Consider the following 19,136-nt stretch of genomic DNA (forward strand, 5'->3'; position numbering starts at 1 on the left):
ACCTTTTTATTTTTCAGTCCTCGTAATACGTACATAACCTTACGTAGTCAGATCCAAATAATAGATGGGTGGTAAAAATATTTACTTAGAGATGATCGATCTCTACCTGATCAATCAGGTACAAGGAAAAATTTATCTGAATCATCTTGATCCTTGACAAATTCTGATAGAAGAACCACTGTAATCGTCTTTTCGCTGCCAGAAGTCATCCAAGTGTTCAAAGTCTGATAAATGTCTTTTGTAAATATCTTAAAAATAATGCACGGTGTTTCTAAAATAGATGGCTAAACTTTGGGTGATTGCCCGCAAGTGATCCCTGAAAGCCAGGTTAGAAGACAAGTTTAAACGAACTTATTATTAGTCAAGGAACTCAAAGAAGGCGATTGGACGTCGGATGCATCAGATGCACCAGGCTAGCCAATGGTGTTCTGCCGTCTGCCACGTTCTCGTGGTGTCGTGTTGTCACGTATGAGTTGCGGGAAAAGTCAGTACACCGAGAAGAGTTCAGACACGGTTTTTATCCGTGTTGACGGGTTCATTTAGTTAATTAAACATGCAAATATTGCGGCAACTGGATGTGCACCCAAAGGTGCGCGAAGAAGCGGACATTCTCGTGCGAACTTTTAGTGGTGCAGTCGGTAAAGTGTTTTAGTTGTCAAAATTTACACGAGTACCGCCTGTCAATTGTATCGTCACATACTTTTCAATAACTTTATCCATGAATGTATTAATTTTTCAAGATAGTTACGAAATTGAAGAAGTTTCGAATCTTTTTTCGTTGCATTTTCTATCTTTATTTCGGAATGAATGTGACATGATGACCAAACACGACTAACCTCAAATTTCTAAATTTTTGAATAAAATTTATATTTCATTGATTTATACTTTCATAAAATGATTACTGTTGCTTGTTACTATTTTCTAAAGAACTGTTTTACTTTTTACACATGTTCATTAGGACCTCTGATCTTTTAATACTTATTGTTTACACTTGATCGACTGTAAATAAAGTTTATAACCGTCGTACGTTTATTGTGAATACCATGTGTGATTTCAGTGACAATCATTAGCACCATTATCATGAGCATTTTATTTCTGTCAGAAGTAAATTATTATCTCACTCCTACCTTGAGTGAAGAACTGTTTGTAGACACCTCAAGGGGTTCTAAATTAAGAATAAATTTGGACATAATAGTTCCTAGGATATCTTGTGATTGTAAGTGAATATTGATTGTTTAAGTTCATTATCAATAATAGTGACAAATGTATTAAACCGAATTCATTTTAGTTTTAACAATAGATGCAATGGATGTAACTGGTGAACAACATTTGCAAATAGAACATAATATATATAAAAGACGCTTAGACTTAAATGGTAAACCTATAGAACATCCACAGAGGACAGGTGTGTGTTGTGTCATAAGGAACTAAAACTTAAAGTAAATAACCTAAACTTAAAATTTTTTTTTTTTTTTCATTTTATTGTAGATATTACCGATACAAAAGCACTTAACAAAACACTAGCAAAGGTATCTAAATTATCTTTACATTCTAACAATTAAAATTAAATTTATACTTATAAGTCCATATGTTACAGACAGCTGAAAGTACTACTGTTAAAACATGCGGGGATTGCTATGGGGCTTCTAGCGAAAAGATGAAGTACGATATTACAAAAATGTATAAATATATTTTATGGAGAATGTTCATACAATTAATTAAATTCACCCTCTAGATGTTGTAATACTTGTGAAGATGTAAGGGAAGCTTATAGGCTTAAAAATTGGGCACCACCTACTGACCTAGGAAAGATAAAGCAATGTCACAATGACAAGTCAATGGAAAAAATGAAAACTGCTTTTACCCAAGGATGTCAAATTTATGGTTACATGGAAGTCAATAGAGTAGGAGGAAGTTTCCATATTGCACCTGGTGATAGCTTCTCTGTTAATCATGTACATGGTAAGTTATGAATGTTATTTCCTCTAACATGAACTAATTTTTCCAAACGTATATTATTTAGTAATATTATGACTTGTTTAAAACTGTTCATAGTACATGACTTTCAACGATACGCATCAACTCAGTTCAACATGACTCACAAAGTTCGCCACTTAAGTTTTGGGTTGAATATTCCAGGAAAAACAAACCCTATGGATGACACCACTGTAGTTGCAATGGAAGGTACGTCTATACTTCTTAGAAATATTTTATTACATAATAAACAAAGTACTCTTGCATTACAATCCTTCACGTCCTAAATTTTTAATATAACAGTCTTTGAAAACTAGCATCGTATTCCAGTTCCTATAGCCATAAATGTACCAAAGGTACCACCACCTTGTAGCATCATTTTCCCAACGTAGTTTATCAGGTCCCTCCCTCTTACTCCATATCTAACAATAAATATTCCATTACCTTCTCAATGAAAGTATCCTGTGAATTTACTTATGGTAGATAAATGTATACCTAAGGGCAGAAAATCCTCCAAATAGAGCACCAGAGACCATCCCAACACAAAATCCCATCGTAAAACCCACTTTCATCCTATTCCAACATGAAGGGTTTTGGTGATACATTCCTCCTGGTACGACTGGCATTTTAATCTACGAATACACTTTCGAATAAAGATACATGCTACTTTAACCTAATTCGATAAACTGATCACATTTTTTCGCACGGATGTAAAAAATAAATTTAACTTTCCAGATATCATTTAACACGGTTAATAGAGCACATTTAAACTGAGATTCAAATTCGAGATTTTTTACTTTCTACTTAACATTTAATTCGAATAAATTATATTTAGTTCACGTACGAACGAGTTTATTAAGATGTTTTACAGTTAATATCACTCACAGTTTAAACGCCCGTTGTAAAATTTCGTATCGATTCTCCGTCTCGTTATATTTTTCTTTATGTTATTATTTATAAATTCTTTACATGAAGTTTTCAACAAATTGTACCAGCAGGATGGTGTAGGAAAGGCGCCATGTTAGGTTTCTGTCTATACGTAGAATACCGGTACTTCCGTTCCCTGTGACGTCACTCTTAGCAATGGGGAATTCAATTTGAGAATCGAGCAGCTACATGTCAAGACTGATCGAAAGTTTTTTTAATTTTTTTTTCAGCTTTTGATTCGTTAAATTATCAGATTCGTTCTTGCTACGTGTTTACACACGTTGTTTCAATTGAAGCTCTGCGTTAACGTTTCATTGTTTTTTTTTTCCAATTTTTCAGAGGCGATGATGTTTTACCATTACATAAAAATTGTGCCTACAACCTACGTTCGCGCCGATGGCTCAACATTATTAACCAATCAATTCTCTGTAACACGGCACTCCAGACAGTTATCACTGTTCAGTGGCGAATCAGGAATGCCAGGAATATTCTTCAGCTACGAATTGAGTCCGCTAATGGTAAAATATACGGAAAAAGCAAATTCGTTCGGCCATTTTGCGACGAATACATGCGCGATTATTGGTGGTGTGTTTACGGTGGCCGGGTTAATCGATTCATTGTTATATCACTCAATAAGGGCGATACAGAAAAAAATAGAACTAGGAAAATACAATTAAGATTTAGGTAGATCAATAGGTATGAAAAGTATTATAGGAGGTCGGAAAGTTTCGCGATGTACGTTGACCAAGAATGTATGCTGTAAAGTAACTTGGACTTTCTATTAATTGAGCATACTACCAAACCAAGGAGCTGATGAAATTATGTAAACCATGCAGTCTGAAGCCCTGCCGATTTTTTATATTGATCCAGATAATACAGTTTCAACGGATTAAACTCTTGTGTGTAAGATATATAAAAGTGTACATAAAAGTCTATAAATGTATCTAAAAAATTTGAGAGAAAAGTATATACACAATAAAGATTGTATGCTAAAAAAATATAAAGCTATCAATGTAAATATTTATTACAATGTAACTATTTTATTACGTTAATTGTTACTTTAACATTAACAAGTCTTTAAAAACGTGTTATACACAAAAATATTCAAACGCTTTCAAATAAAATGAATTCTTTTATTCTTCTAATAACATATAAGTACCATGATTATATATGTTAAATTGTAAGAGTATCTGATAATATAAATATTTACAAAACTTTTAACAACCAATGTGGCTATTTTTGGAGTAAAAATAATCCTTTTTCATTTTACAGTTGACTGTTTTTTTTTTCATTCTCCAATAATTGTAGATTTATTTCTTCCTAACAATTATGAAGTTTCATAATACAACATACCTTTATTATGCTACTGTATTATTTTCTACCAATAATATTTGGTTCTGATTTCTTTCAACATATTCTTAGTATAAATTGAATACAAATCTTGAACTCTTGTTAATATATAAGCTATGTATCACAGGAAGTGCCTAATACCAACTGATCAACTCAATATTTACAGTTTGTTATACTCCTGGATTTTCAGTAGTAGAGTTTGTGTTGTTTACAAATTTGTCAATGATATCAAGAAATGTTTTATAAATATTGTTTACATTACTATATACTCCTTAAACATAATATATATAATTGTGATACATTATTACAAAAATAAAAGAATTAGGAAATTCATACTGTGACTCACATTTTTTTAAGTATTAAACATTTTGTTTGAAAATATTTAAATACTTTCATGAAATTTTGTCTACATTTGATCAAAATTCAAGATAAAAAATTGACTCCTCTTTAATTTGACTACACTAATGCCTTTGTTGGAATCTGTTCTTTCCACAAAGTCAAATTTGTAATTCCTGAGATATAATTGTACGTAATAAGTTCATTTGATTATAAGCTAAATTGAAAATCTTCACTGCTTTGTTCCTAGCTGAAATAAAAATATTCAATATTGCAGTGTAAGTGAATTATGTAAACACTTAATCCAGATTTGTAATCTTTATATTAGTTAATTGTTCAATGTTTACCATAAATGCACACATTATTAGTTATATTGGTTAATTTTTTTAATGTTTACCATAAATCCACACATGGGGCTCTTTAAGTAGGATAAACTATATTACTTTTTAATTAAGATCCATTTTCTTTTTTACAATAAAAGTAATTTTTTATAAATTGCATATCATATGTTATAAGCTTCAGGCACTTTATAGTTAAATATCTCACTTGATAACTAAACAGTTTAAAAGTATTTTAAAATTTACCTAATTTTTTATCTATTTTGTGTGTTTTTGGAAAAATAACTATAAAGGAACAGTATTTATTATTGCTTATATTATTTCAAGAATAAACTGGCGAGCTCTTAAATATTTTGTCCTTGTGTGAGTTATTCATATCCTCTTTAAAAATTGTAGAATTGTTGATGATAATATAATCAAGATTATATGTTCATTTTCCAAAGTATCATAATACTTAAATGTGTTATTCGTTATCGTTATGTTATTATTTTTATTGACAGGAACATCATTTTTTAATCTGTTTATATAATTTAGGCTGCTATGTGTGACATCACAACCTTAAAAATTTCATTTGACAATTTATCTTTAATAATATTTGTGCTACTACAAGCGAAAGGCTTAGATTCTTTAGAAGCATTTCGGAAAATAAAATTTGTAGTTCCACCAGTTTAACATACCAAGCGTACAAATGTATATGATTGTGTTTCAATATCAAACATTGATACCGATTTAGGACGATATTCTGGAATTATAGAATATATAACTTTACTTCTGGTATAAGTAGTAATCATGACTTTTGCTTCCTTATGCAAATTGTCATATATACTACATGACGTTTAATCTTCTATCGAAACATTTCGATATATCGTTCGGGAGTTTAAACGCAATGAGTGTATCATAAATGCTGTTATTACATATTGATGTTGGAAATTTTTTTTCTTTCAATATAAAAATTCCAGTAAGATTTTCATGTTAATTCGGTAGATAGCACATGTGGAGTAAACAAATTATCCAATTTTGAGAAGAAATATATTACTACTTAAACTGATTAGTCACGCATTACATATGTCGGCAAGAAATGTGATGTCTTTAATTTACAAAAATATACAACTCAAGGATGCCTGACTGGTAGCAAATACACGCGCAATATTCCTTGATCAAGACAGCAACTCTTTCTGAAAAATGTATACTTATTCACGCATACATACATACATATAGTACATATAGTATATGTACCTAGAGCGATAATTATCTAATTATGCCGTGCTTTGTATCAAATATTGCCAGAAGCGATACTTATTACAGTAGTAAGTACACTGGTAATGTGTTAAGAACACTTTGAGTTGTAACGAATATTTTAACACTAAAAAAAAAAACAACGAATTGTCGGAATGTACCTTAATATAAGATAATATCCTTTTATAGATAACAATAATTTGTCATGCTTCTCACATTTAAGTACTTGATTAATTATGGAATAAGTTATACATTATACACATATGGTACGAAATTGGAAATACAGCCTACTGACGGTTTAACTAGTCAACTTCAATATGAATTACAGTAATGACTATATCAGTAGTAGGTTTTTAGAAAATGCTATTTTTCCACGCTATTTGTGGCAAAAACAAGCTAATGCTTGTATTCTGGTAACATATATTCTCATTTTTCATTTTACACTTCTTCCAATGAGAAATGTTACTCCTGTTTTTCCCGTACAACAGAACCATTTGCATTTGTGGATTCGTCTTCTATTTGCCGATTTCTTGCTTGTTGCCTTAACTGGGCTCTCTTCAAACTGGTCATTAATTGACTGGATTGGTAAAGCCAGCTAGCCTAAAAGTATAATATAAAGACAAAATAGAATACATTAACAAATACATTTAAGCTTTTTGTATTCTTATGATAAAAATATAAAATGGTAATCTTAAACTTTATCAAATATTTTATCTACTTACAATCATTATCATACAATTTATCAAGATAGGCACAGAAAATACTACTGATATAAAAAGTCCTTTAGAATCAAAATACTGTTGTCTTGAAAATAACCTATTAAAATTTTATAAATGTTAGTACATATATTATTAGTTTATTAATCTAATATTATTGTATCATAATTTTTTAAATTGACAATTTTATATCGTAATACTTACATCCAATTAGAGGCAGCAACTTCGTTAATACTCTCAGAAAAATATACCAGGAGTACTAAAACACAGATATAAAAGTACAACAATACCAAGTAATTACTATACTTCTATTTGTAATACAAAATACACTTACGTAGAGCAAAGAATAACATAATTTGAAAATTGGCATGATTTCGTGTCATTAATGCAGTCATTGTAACTGCAATGTGGAAAGTCAATAATAGGGCAAGCCATGGATCTCTCCATTCGATCTGCAATGATTTGTAATTTAATCCAGGCACTTGCAGCTTGATATTCTTTCCGCAGTGATATTATGTAATGAAATAAAAATACTGTGCACTGACAAAGATGCAAATAAAATACTAAGATTTTATGTAAATGAAAAAGAACACTGCTGTATAACATTTGCTGCATACTCATAAATAAGTTTTCGAAACGTTAATTATTTATACGTTATTATACACCGCATAATGCGTCGTGACTTCCTCAAGACTATGGTCTTTAGCACTAAAAATATTGCAAAATCATACTCTACGAAAATGAACATAAACCAAAAGAGAATCGATTTCTCAATCGATTTCCAAAAACGAACGGCTTTCGAATTTTCTAGAATGAAACAATGAAGAAGTGGTAGTGACATGGGACAATTTGATCGGTGTTTCACGCACCGAAAATAGATCGCAATTCGAAATATCTGTCAACCTTTACTCGTTAACATTTTTCGTGGATGCTTATTGTTGAAAGCGAGTCCATGTAAATTATGCCATAAAGTAAATATCTTCAATATGCCTGGACAATCAAACCCTAAGCCGACAAAGATAGGTATGTGCGCCAATGGTCCTACATTGACATTTTTCTGCCGGCTGTGTTGAAAACGAAAGTGGCTGAGAACGACGGGGCAAAAGGAATATCATTTCTTTGGCGATAGTTTCAAACTCGTTGGGAGAAAAAGCGAAAGGCAGCTAGTGGTCGAAGAACAGCGAAAAGTATATCGATAGCGCTGTAAAAGAAGGAAAAGAAAAGAAACGAAACACTCACGCTCTGCAAAAACGGCAGAATACCGTCGATCGTAAATTTCAATTGGTCTTCCTCTGACATCGTATCACTGACAAAACTTGTACTGGAAAAAAACTGCACATCCGCGAAAAAAATTCGAGCTGCAGTACCTTTCCGCTAGCTCCTTTTCATCGACGCGACAGTCAATGAAAGGAACGAAATCACCAAAGAAATACAGTAGCAAATGAAATGACACACGAAAAAAAAAACAAATCGCAGTAACAGACGTTCTCCCACTCTTTCCGCGTTGCTTCGTCTTTTCCGTCGTACGTACACACGATTTTATAGAACTTTACAGATTAACACGTTTAGCACAGACAATCCACCTTTCTCAAGTCACCACCAGAGGTCTACGAACAGTAGCCGATTCTCGCAAGTCCTAAACATCAATTATTCCTTGCCAATGACGAAGTCCTGCATTTAAATATTTCCGCGTTTACGCAGGATCGGCTAGTGGACTCGTTCGTTAGTAAGCTTTACCTACCGTACACAGGACGAAGTGCAACTTTTCTGTTTTTCATCCTGTTTCGATCGTTAATTCTATGGCTACACCACGCGAAGAAGGTATCGCCATCTACAATTGTTTTATCCACTTAGAATTATCGTCCTGGAGAGTCGATATGGTTACGATTATGAATTTATATAGAGTTTAACTACATAAAAACAGTGGATGTTGTTTGTTTAGTGTTTTAACGCCAAAATATTTAATCAGTTAAAAATATAAATGCAAATTCATCGTGATATAAATTACATGTTTTATTTGACTGATAAATGATTACATTTATATGTGGCAAATTTTACAAGAAAAAGACGTGCTATATATTTGGTCTCATACTACACAGTATATATATGTATGTATGCATGTGCGTACATCAAGGTGTTGTAAATCGAGTCAAATTGTCTATTACGATCTAATTTTAATTCTCTAATTGTTTATCGCGAAATACTATAGTATATTAGCAAAATGATTACAGTAGATTAGAGTTATTATTAATCTTGGATAAATAACGCGGGTCTTGAAGAATCCGAGAGAATTTGACTTTTTAATTAATTCTGCATTGCTAAGATTGGAATACCTAACATCCGGTGACTTTAAATAGTAAATATGTAAATAATGATTCATGTATTCATTCACGATACATATGTATATGATTCAATAAGTATTCGAATAATGCATATTTTATTGTGTATCGTATTTACAATCAAATGCTTAAAAGTATTCGCATATCGTATTCGATAAAGTTTTATCTAAATAATAAATATATAATGTTTTTACTGGCAAATTTTTATGTAGATAAAAGTTAATTTGAATAACATAGGTGGGCAAGTAAATATTTACTCGTTCTGCAAACGACAAGTATATATTTTAATTAAAAAAATAATTTTAAAGATTTAAAATATCAATTAATGTATATATTTTTTAAATTTACTTATAAAAAATGATTTGAAGTTAAATATATAGAATTAATGTTTTAGTTTCAAACAATAGACAACTAAATTTAATCTTCTTAATATTGTTTACGTAATTTCCTTATTACTTATAATATTAAGTAATTTAATTATTTTTAACTTTGATTATTGTCTTTTTATATTTATGTTTCAAAATAATAGCCCTATCTAAAACAATTACGTATTTCTTATTCGACATTGAAATTGAATATATGTATTCTTTTTTAATCAGGTGTCTAACATAAAAAGCTAGCATATAAGCTAGAATATAAGTTACGAAGATATTTAATACCTGACATGATTGAATACGAAATTTGAGGTTATTCGTTAATGTTTCTAAGCATTCAATACAAATGTTTAGTATTTTAAATGTATTTCAATTATAAAATCATTTGAACGTACTCATTCTTGCTTCATTTATACGATTATCCAATAATATATCTAATTTTTTCGCACGATTCAAATTTGGTATTACTTATTCAAAATTAATGCAATTTATTGCAGAGGGCGTTGGGTGCAAAATTTTGATTCGTCTGCATCTTTGTGGTCACGTGTTCAAACACGTTATTAATGTCTAATAAAGTGAGAGAAATTTCTCGTTTTGAACCTTTGCTAACTATTCGAGCACTACACACATTTGTCAATAATTATCAGTATTCACTTTTGACAAGAAAGTTATAAGAATCATCATATTCGTGCCGTATACATGTGATACTCCCAATAAGATACACAAATACGTATTAGGGATATTATTTGTACACCCAATTTCGATATTCACCCAAAGAGCAGTGTCCGATAAACCAAAAAAGTACACTCAAAAGTAACACTCAAATTTGTCCTGAAATGACATTGATAAATTCACTTTGAATAAGAGGTGCACGGTTACACATTCAATTGTACGTTACTATGTTTCTGTCTTGTACTTTAAACGTATTCTTGTTGCGTAAGGTGTAGAAAGCGGAGGTTGGAAAGAACAATAGAACGTAGTCGGTTAAATTATGTGTTTAATTAATATGTGACCAATATATTACAATACAAACGCCATTTGTTTCTGCGCGTAAATGCGTGCGTCCATAAGAACCGTGCGAAACGTAATGGTCATTAAGATCCGCAACCTAGGTTCTCTCGTTACGATGCACGCGCGCTCGACGCGACACGCCGTGTCGGAAAAACGAAACACATGTAAAGACACTCAGGGTACACGTATCCCGAAATCTTGGCTGTATACCTCGAATTTATTTTCGGTGACACCCATATTCGAGGGTAAACACCGTATTTCGGGGTATGTAAATCTTGGGTGTCACACCTAATATCTTCGGTGTACTTTTCAAGGTGGCAATCCGTTTGCAATTTACAGGTAAAAAAGTGTAAAGTTGTGGAAAAGACTAAAGACATAAAGCGTAAAAAAGAACGAAATTTACGATATCTATGATTCATCCAGTTAAGGACCGGAAGCAAGTCCACGGTCCGTGCGAATTTAAATAACTTTCGACGAATAGAAACGTTAATCAAAGTTACCTTTCATTTCTCGAGAAAAGAACGAACGATACACTCGATTTTGAATGAATCGAGAAACAAAAGAGATTAAGTAGAAACGATCAGAGAGTTTCCAAAAGCAAGAGATTGTAAACCATAGAAATTATGTGTTTATTTTTCACGTAACTCTGACGTTCGCAAAAAATGAATTAACGGTATCGGCCGCAATAATTCGTTGCGTTGCAAAGATGAGTATCGGGGAGGTTAGGAATTATTTGACGAAAAATCATTCGATAATTTTCAATCGCGATTCGTCACGTGGGTGGGCAATAATTTCGCACGTTTCGATTTCGATGCAATCGTTGGGAAGCGATTAGAAGTTCCGTGCTACTTTCAATCACACGATCGAAATTATTCCTCGAATGACTGCTTTGTTGACCTTGAATCGCAACTGCCATGCTGAATTTTTGCAACGTAAGCGCAACAGTGTAGTCGTCGATCGAGCGTGTTTATTGAACGATTCGTGAAGTAACGTCTTTGTGTTACCGAATTTATTCTACAGGGCTTTAATCAGGGTTTCGTAAACAATTTCGTGGGAGTGACTGTTGCAACGAATACGGAGTCGTTTCGCGCCTTACATTTTTCAAATGTAAATTTGAAACGTGTTTGAAACTATGTTTACATTTCAGTCGACGAATGTAACGATAGTATCATTCGACTGAGTTTCAGCAAAACAAATTTAAAGCGATATAATTAGAAAGATTACGATTTTTTTTTTTTATTTTACGTAATATTTTTACTGTCTTCGATTACATTTATCTCCGTTTGATAAGTAATTGTTTGTCTAAAAGAAAGTCTTTTTAACAGTTCTACTTGGTAATACACGCTAGTTCCTTTCTTCTTGGAGAATAATTAATTCTGTTTCGCGTCGAATGTGTAATTTTAAATTATTTTTCCACCGATTATTTACGTTCCGTGCCAAATTACGTTTCGTGGTTGATTGTTAGAAATAACGCGATAACAATGTTAGTAGCGATACGATCGAAGTAACGATACGTAATCAAATTGTTCTCCGATCTGATGAAAATCAAATTTAAATCTCTATGGATCATTCGTTGATGTTATTTGCGTCACGTGTCGGAGGATGAAATGTTTTTGAATAATTTTATTAATTATATTCCAACGAAGATAAAGAAATTTCGTTTCGGACAACGAGGAGAGAATTCACGCGTTTCGAACGCAATTGAAAATTTGTTTAAAGGTGAACACTGAAAGATGGAACACTCAAAAAGTTAAAATTATCTCTGTAATATTAAAAGTCGATGTTTGCTTCAAAGCTTCGCGTCATTTTACAATGCAATTTTTAGCAACGATGCTCTAAAACCTTGGAAAATTCTTTGAACGATAGTTTTCGGACTGTTTGGAATTGTTTGTTCTTTTTTTTCTTTTTGTTAACGCGTTCTGTACAATTTATAACAACCGTGAATAGGTCGATTACCTATTAATAAACGTATTCGATAAATAGTTTCGATAAACGTTTCTTTAAACAATTAGATCAAACGTCCCCAGTTATACCGTGTCATCTTTGTCGCATCGTCCTCCAACCAAAGCACCAATTCGCCGCCATAATTGTTACTAAATTGTTACTCTCTGCCGCGAATAACAGCGTAGGAAAAACAACGTTCGTGTGCAGAGTCTCGTTCCAAGATACGAGGAAGGAACAATTCGAATTGTCGATGCTCCCAGGCAATAAGCCATGCCTTGTTATATTTATATAATGCTCGATAAATGCGCGCGCCAAAATACACCTCTCTGTATCGACCAATCTACAGAGGAAACGAATAGTGGAAAAACAGTCGTGCATTAAAATGAAAAAGAAATAATTTCGAAAAGAGAACTCGAAATGGTCGTGGTCAGTTTCGGTTGTGTTTTATCTAGATAAAAATTTCGAACAAGGAATGAAAAGAATAAATCTTTCATCCGGTACACGTTAAATGAGAATTAGAATTTGAGTTATAGAGAAAACGAATAGTGGAAAAACAGTTATGCATTAAAATTGAAAAGAAAACTCGAAATGGTCGTGGCCAGTTGTGTTTTATCTAGATAAAAATTTCGAACAAGGAATGAAAAGAATAAATCTTTCATCCGGTACACGTTAAATGAGAATTAGAATTTGAATTACAGAGAAAAAGAATAGTGGAAAAACAGTCATGCATTAAAATGGAAAAGAAAACTCGAAATGGTCGTGGCCAGTTTCAGTTGTGTTTTATCTAGATAAAAATTTCAAAAGAAAAAATAAACAATCTTTCATTCGTTACACGTTAAATGAAAATTAGAATTTGAAATATAGAATGGAATATTTTAAAATAAAAATTAAACTGTCCCATCGAATAAATCACTACACAGTGGTCTTGAATCAAATTTTGTCCATCTTTGATTCCAACTGGCAATTGAATAATAAATGAAATGAATATGGAATAGAAGCTAAGTAAATTAGAACGAAACTTTCTTTAGCCTAGTTTAAATAGAAATACAGAGTTTAGATTCGAGTAAAAGTGACTTGTAAATGTCATCCTTGTATGGTAATTTGACACTCCACCGACTGTGTCGCAATGTCACTTTTGAAATGGTGGCTTATGTTATGATAAATAGTTTCGAAACTGTAACCTTAAAGCTCTATATTGTGAATATCATATTTATTTGTATCGTTTGCATTGGTTATTCGAAACGTCACGGTGACTACAGGTGTATCCATCGCCAATGGAATTATTGTAAAAATTGTACCACGACCACTTGTAAAAATTATAAATTTCAAGGTATTTTCGAAACACGAGTGACGTCGAGGATTCTTCGTTGGCTAGATTGTACATCGTTCTTGATAAAATTTGAAAGCTTCACGACGAAAGTTCAACTCTAAGATCATAACCTATACTTATCCGGTACATTGTTCTTCAAGATGGCGATCGTAATGATCATAACGTGGATTCGATAAATACTGTAATACGAAACCAATAAATTTCGTATATTAATGACGAGAAGAGAGCTTCTACAACCGGTACATTACCGTTGCAAATTTTACATGTATAAAAAAATAAAGAAGAATACAGGATGTCGGTTTTATCTGGACACAGTGCACAATCTCGTGTGTAACTTGGCAAAAAAAAATGTCTCCACAAAGGAGGATCGTGTAATATCTTCGATTCTTCCATTTACGAAAATTGTTAACAAAGATTCACGTGGCCTGATCTAACGCAAGTGACCGAAAGATGTTTTTCAATTGGAATATTTTATTCAAATCGCGGTCGCGGAAGCTATTAATAAATATAACGAAGGGCTTACAAAAACGATAACGAATTCATCGAAGACTTCTGGTGTGACAAGTGTGAAATCGGTGGAAATTGAACAAAAGCGAGATAAATAATGATCAGTGCCCAGACACGAAGAGGAGTATTAGTCACACGTGCTAGAGGATTAATACGAATTAACAAATACTAAGTATATTCTTTTCTAAATGAGGGAAAAAATTCGTTTCTATACCATTCAGCGAGAAAATGATCGTTCAAGTTGTTATTTGTACCAAAGAACAGATTTTACTTTTAAATAATTACAGGAAGCATAAGTAGGGAAAAAATTCAATATTTTTCCTTTGGTGTTAATTGCAAGAGCATAGATAAATACTGTTGACGAAATTCTTTGAATATAAGTGTTAATATATTTTAATCGACGTTATGGACATAATTGATAAAATACACGAACAAGTTACAATAATATCGATAAAGTACGTATAAAAAGTTGGTAGCACTTGAAACAGTATGTTTCGAGTTATCAAATCGTTAAGAAAGCAATAAAATTTATTTATAACGTATCTCGTTTGAAGCTTACTCTACTGAAACAAATGATCAATTTTTTCATTCACAATTGAAAATTTTCAAAAGATTTTCGTAATCAGCGATTCTACCGTGATGATCATCGGCGTTTTAAATTTGTAACGTTTTTTTTATTAAACGTTTACGAACTGTAATGCTCGTTAAATTTGAAATAATCTTACCGTTATTTGGAATATTTAAAATAAATAAGTACACCGTTGAATATTTAAATTCTTCGTGCTTTAATTTGAACAAATGTACGGAATATCTTTACACAAGGAAATGTTTATCACCGGCACGACAGTCCCGCTTTAAACAAAACATTACACAGAGATAAAGACTCGAAACTTTGAATCATTGACTTTGACGGAAACATCGAAGACAATATTACGTTGACACACCTAATCGTGGCACAAATACAGTGAAGTTCTGCTTACGAACAAAAATAAATTTTATTAAATATCGGTGGCCACTTTGGATCCTAGCGAGGACCATAAAGAGAACCCATCGAAGCCCAACAACCCCTTTGAAGCTTACCATAATGGGACATAATCAATTTCATATACATATTTTCATTCATATTGGAAATTTTCGAAAGGTTTTCGTAATAAGTACCTGCTGAGGATCTTTATTATTCGTATAATTGAATCATATTATTCATACGATAAAATTAAACTATCGAATGTTTAAATTCTTGGCGTTTCAATTTAGACAAACGACGAAGACATCTTGTATCTAGAAACGTTTATCAATGTCATAGTAGTCGTATTGGATAAACTATTGTAAAATAGTAGGGTCGTGAAATGTTACTTCAACCTTTAACTACATCTAGTTTTTTGACACTAACAAACACACACAGACTCTGGTGAAAACATCGACAATAAATATTTATAAAATCAATACATCAATTGTTACACTGAAACGAAATATCACGAGTATTGCAAATCTGTATTAGAAAATATTTCACGAAAGAAATAACAAAGGAAAGAAACTATACTCTTGTTTAAATATTGAGGAATATATCACGTGTGCTCTGTGAAACTCTGCTGAGAACATCGTTATTAAATATTCGTAAAATCAATGTGACATCAATTGTTACACAGAAACGAGACATCACGAGTATTGAAAATTTGTATTAGAAAATATATCAGAGAAAAGGGTAGAAAAAAAATATATTTTTGTTTAAATATTAAAGAGTACATCGCGTGTCGGTCTGTCAGACTCCACTTAAGTCTGGGGGGGCACACGAGCGTTAAAACAACGTTCGTTGCGATGGACTTTTGCGTCAGTTGACCAAGAAATGGCAAAAAATATGAACGCGTGTGATATTGTAACGAAAACGTTACAATAAAGAGAAAATTGTGGATGCATCCACATTTACGATGTAAATGGGGAACGATATCGATGTGAGCGCACTTACAGAGCATTATACGCTTTACAGAGAATTATGCGAGGACCGTGAAAAATGGTTTAATTACTTTCGTATGTCGGTGAGTTTATTCAATGAATTGTTCTTGCATATAAAAGATCATATAAAGTATCAGGATAGGAATACGAGAACGGCGATATCATCAGAGGTAATGTTGGTTATAACGTTACGGTAAATAGGTAACGATTGATGCTCGTGTGACCTAATATATTTAACTGTAAACAATGGAAAATATGCGTCAACGTATCCCAAGGTGCGTTATAGTGTAATAGGTCGATGAAAAATTAACGCACGTTGTAATATGCGTTGAAAACGATGCATGTTTGTAATGTGTGGACTCTAATGTGTGACAGTGCATTTTTAGAGCGAACGTTGTGATATTCCTCGCAAAGTACGTCGTTTGGACGTTTGTGTGCCTCCAGTTTAAGGGTTGACCGCCTAATTGCGATACAAACGCAACAAAAAACTTTTATTTCTTGGTTGAGAATCTCTGGGCATTGTTTGAGACACGAACACGGTAAAGAAAAGTGTATTTCTCGGTTGAAAGTTGAAGTGTATCTTTCGGGGTACAAACACGGTAGAAAAAGTGTATTTCTCGGTGGAGAAGTTTCAGTACATCTATCAAGGTACAAACACGGTAGAAAAAAGTGTATTTCTCGGTTGAGAAGTTTCAGTGTATCTTTCGGGGTACAAATACGGTAAAGAAAAGTGTATTTCTCGGTTGAGAAGTCTCAGTGTATCTTTCGGGGTACAAACACGGTAGAAAAAAGAGTATTTCTCGGTTAAAAGTTTCAGTACATCTATCAAGGTACAAACACGGTAGAAAAAAGTGTATTTCTCGGTTAAAAGTTTCAGTACATCTTTCGAGGTACAAACACAGTAAACAAAAATTTATTTCTCGGTTAAATGTTTTAGTGCGTCTTTCGAGGTACAAACATAATAAAACAAATATATTTCTCGGTGAAAAATCTCAATGCATCATTAGAAGTACAAACACGATAAAAAAATGTATTTCTCGGTTAAAAGTTTCAGTACATCTTTCGAGGTACGAACACGTTAAGAAAAAAAAATACATTTCTCCCTCGATTAAAAATCTCAGCGTATCGTTCAAAGTACAAACACGGTAAAAAAATATTTACTAGTCTTTCAAAGTACTTTTAAACGTCTCAGCGCATCTTTCGAGGTACAAGCACGGTAAAAAAAAAACATTTTTCCCTCGATTAAAAATCTCAGCGTATCGGTCAAAGTACAAACACGGTAAAAAAAGTGTATTTCTCGGTTAAAAGCTTTAGTGTATCTTTCGAGGTACAAACACGGTCAAAAAAGTGTACTTCTCGGTTAAAAGTTCTAATACATCTTTCGAGGTACAAGCACGGTAAAAAAAAATACATTTCTCCCTCGATTAAAAATCTCAGCGTATCGTTCGAGGTACAAACACGGTAAAAAAATATTTACTCGTCTTTCAAAGTACTTTTAAAAGTCTCAGCGCATCTTTCGAGGTACAAGCACGGTAAAAAAAAAAACATTTCTCCCTCGATTAAAAATCTCAGCGTATCGTTCAAAGTACAAACACGGTAAAAAAAGTGTATTTCTCGGTTAAAAGCCTCAGTGTATCTTTCGAGGTACAAACACGGTGAAAAAAGTGTACTTCTTGTTTAAAAGTTTCGGTACATCTTTCGAGGTACAAACACGTTAAGAAAAAAAAAATACATTTCTCCCTTGATTAAAGCCTCAGCGTATCGTTCAAAGTACAAACACGGCAAAAAAAGTGTACTTCTCGGTTAAAAGTTCTAATACATCTTTCGAGGTACAAGCACGGTAAAAAAAAAAACATTTCTCCCTCGATTAAAAATCTCAGCGTATCGTTCAAAGTACAAACACGGTAAAAAAAGTGTATTTCTCGGTTAAAAGCTTCAGTGTATCTTTCGAGGTACAAACACGGTGAAAAAAGTGTACTTCTTGTTTAAAAGTTTCGGTACATCTTTCGAGGTACAAACACGTTAAGAAAAAAAAAATACATTTCTCCCTCGATTAAAATCTCAGCGTATCGTTCAAAGTACAAACACGGCAAAAAAAGTGTACTTCTCGGTTAAAAGTTCTAATACATCTTTCGAGGTACAAGCACGGTAAAAAAAAAAACATTTCTCCCTCGATTAAAAATCTCAGCGTATCGTTCAAAGTACAAACACGGTAAAAAAAGTGTATTTCTCGGTTAAAAGCTTCAGTGTATCTTTCGAGGTACAAACACGGTGAAAAAAGTGTACTTCTTGTTTAAAAGTTTCGGTACATCTTTCGAGGTACAAACACGTTAAGAAAAAAAAAATACATTTCTCCCTCGATTAAAATCTCAGCGTATCGTTCAAAGTACAAACACGGCAAAAAAAGTGTACTTCTCGGTTAAAAGTTCTAATACATCTTTCGAGGTACAAGCACGGTAAAAAAAAAATATTTCTCCCTCGATTAAAGTTTCAGCGTATCGTTCGAGGTACAAACACGGTAAAAGAATATTTACTAGTCTTTCATCGTACTTTTAAAAGTCTCGACGCATCTTTCGAGGTACAAGCGACCCTAAACGTACTCCCCGTCTCTCGTCAACCCCGCCCGAAGCTTACCTTTCGTCCTCCAACAGGTGATCCTCGACGAAATCGTTTCCGTGATCGTGCACCGTGAACGTTCCCCGCGAACTCGCTGAAAGAAGCGGCCCGCCTCGATGCTTATCAACGGAATTCCGTGTGCCAAGCGGCGTGTTTCTGTTTCTTCGTTATCAAGTGACGTGCCACCG

The 19,136-nt window shown here is 32.8% G+C and overlaps 3 protein-coding genes across 8 annotated transcripts in view; 1 reads left to right on the forward strand and 2 right to left on the reverse strand.

Annotated features, from left to right (window-relative positions):
- The first annotated feature begins 423 nt into the window (after positions 1-423).
- Positions 424-4,029, forward strand: LOC143146564 (endoplasmic reticulum-Golgi intermediate compartment protein 3). 2 transcript variants are annotated; one of them, XM_076310959.1, is made up of 8 exons: positions 424-638; positions 1,058-1,216; positions 1,289-1,405; positions 1,489-1,529; positions 1,598-1,662; positions 1,736-1,962; positions 2,056-2,184; positions 3,241-4,028. In XM_076310959.1, the coding sequence occupies exons 1-8, from the start codon at positions 554-556 to the stop codon at positions 3,576-3,578; spliced, it is 1,161 nt and encodes a 386-aa protein (XP_076167074.1). In that variant the 5' UTR covers positions 424-553; the 3' UTR covers positions 3,579-4,028. The 2 variants fall into 2 exon arrangements, with proteins under 2 accessions (XP_076167074.1, XP_076167075.1); XM_076310960.1 differs by having other exon boundaries at positions 474-589; positions 3,241-4,029.
- Positions 2,196-3,214, reverse strand: LOC143146569 (reactive oxygen species modulator 1). Its single transcript, XM_076310977.1, has 3 exons — positions 2,860-3,214; positions 2,470-2,606; positions 2,196-2,396 (listed from the first exon to the last, which is right to left on the reverse strand). Exons 2-3 carry the CDS (start codon positions 2,598-2,600, stop codon positions 2,288-2,290), a joined length of 240 nt encoding a protein of 79 aa, XP_076167092.1. The 5' UTR covers positions 2,601-2,606; positions 2,860-3,214; the 3' UTR covers positions 2,196-2,287.
- Positions 4,030-5,222: 1,193 nt separating the features above from the next.
- The window catches only part of Tmem18 (transmembrane protein 18), a 28,573-nt gene continuing 14,659 nt past the window's right edge, over positions 5,223-19,136 (reverse strand). Inside the window, exons 1-5 of one of the 5 annotated variants that reach the window (XM_076310972.1) lie at positions 18,967-19,129; positions 7,212-7,329; positions 7,082-7,136; positions 6,884-6,977; positions 5,223-6,761 (exon numbers count right to left, since the gene is read on the reverse strand). In XM_076310972.1, the coding sequence (XP_076167087.1) occupies positions 6,624-6,761; positions 6,884-6,977; positions 7,082-7,136; positions 7,212-7,272 (348 nt within the window). In that variant the 5' untranslated portion in view covers positions 7,273-7,329; positions 18,967-19,129 and the 3' untranslated portion in view covers positions 5,223-6,623. Of the gene's footprint in view, positions 6,762-6,883; positions 6,978-7,081; positions 7,137-7,211; positions 7,330-7,746; positions 8,080-8,116; positions 8,523-8,618; positions 8,698-18,966; positions 19,130-19,136 lie in introns of those variants that run through there. The other 4 variants (XM_076310973.1, XM_076310971.1, XM_076310976.1 and 1 more) reach the window with 4 other exon arrangements.

Source organism: Ptiloglossa arizonensis, chromosome 5 (assembly GCF_051014685.1).
Source record: "Ptiloglossa arizonensis isolate GNS036 chromosome 5, iyPtiAriz1_principal, whole genome shotgun sequence".
In the NCBI taxonomy this organism is placed as follows: domain Eukaryota; kingdom Metazoa; phylum Arthropoda; class Insecta; order Hymenoptera; family Colletidae; genus Ptiloglossa; species Ptiloglossa arizonensis.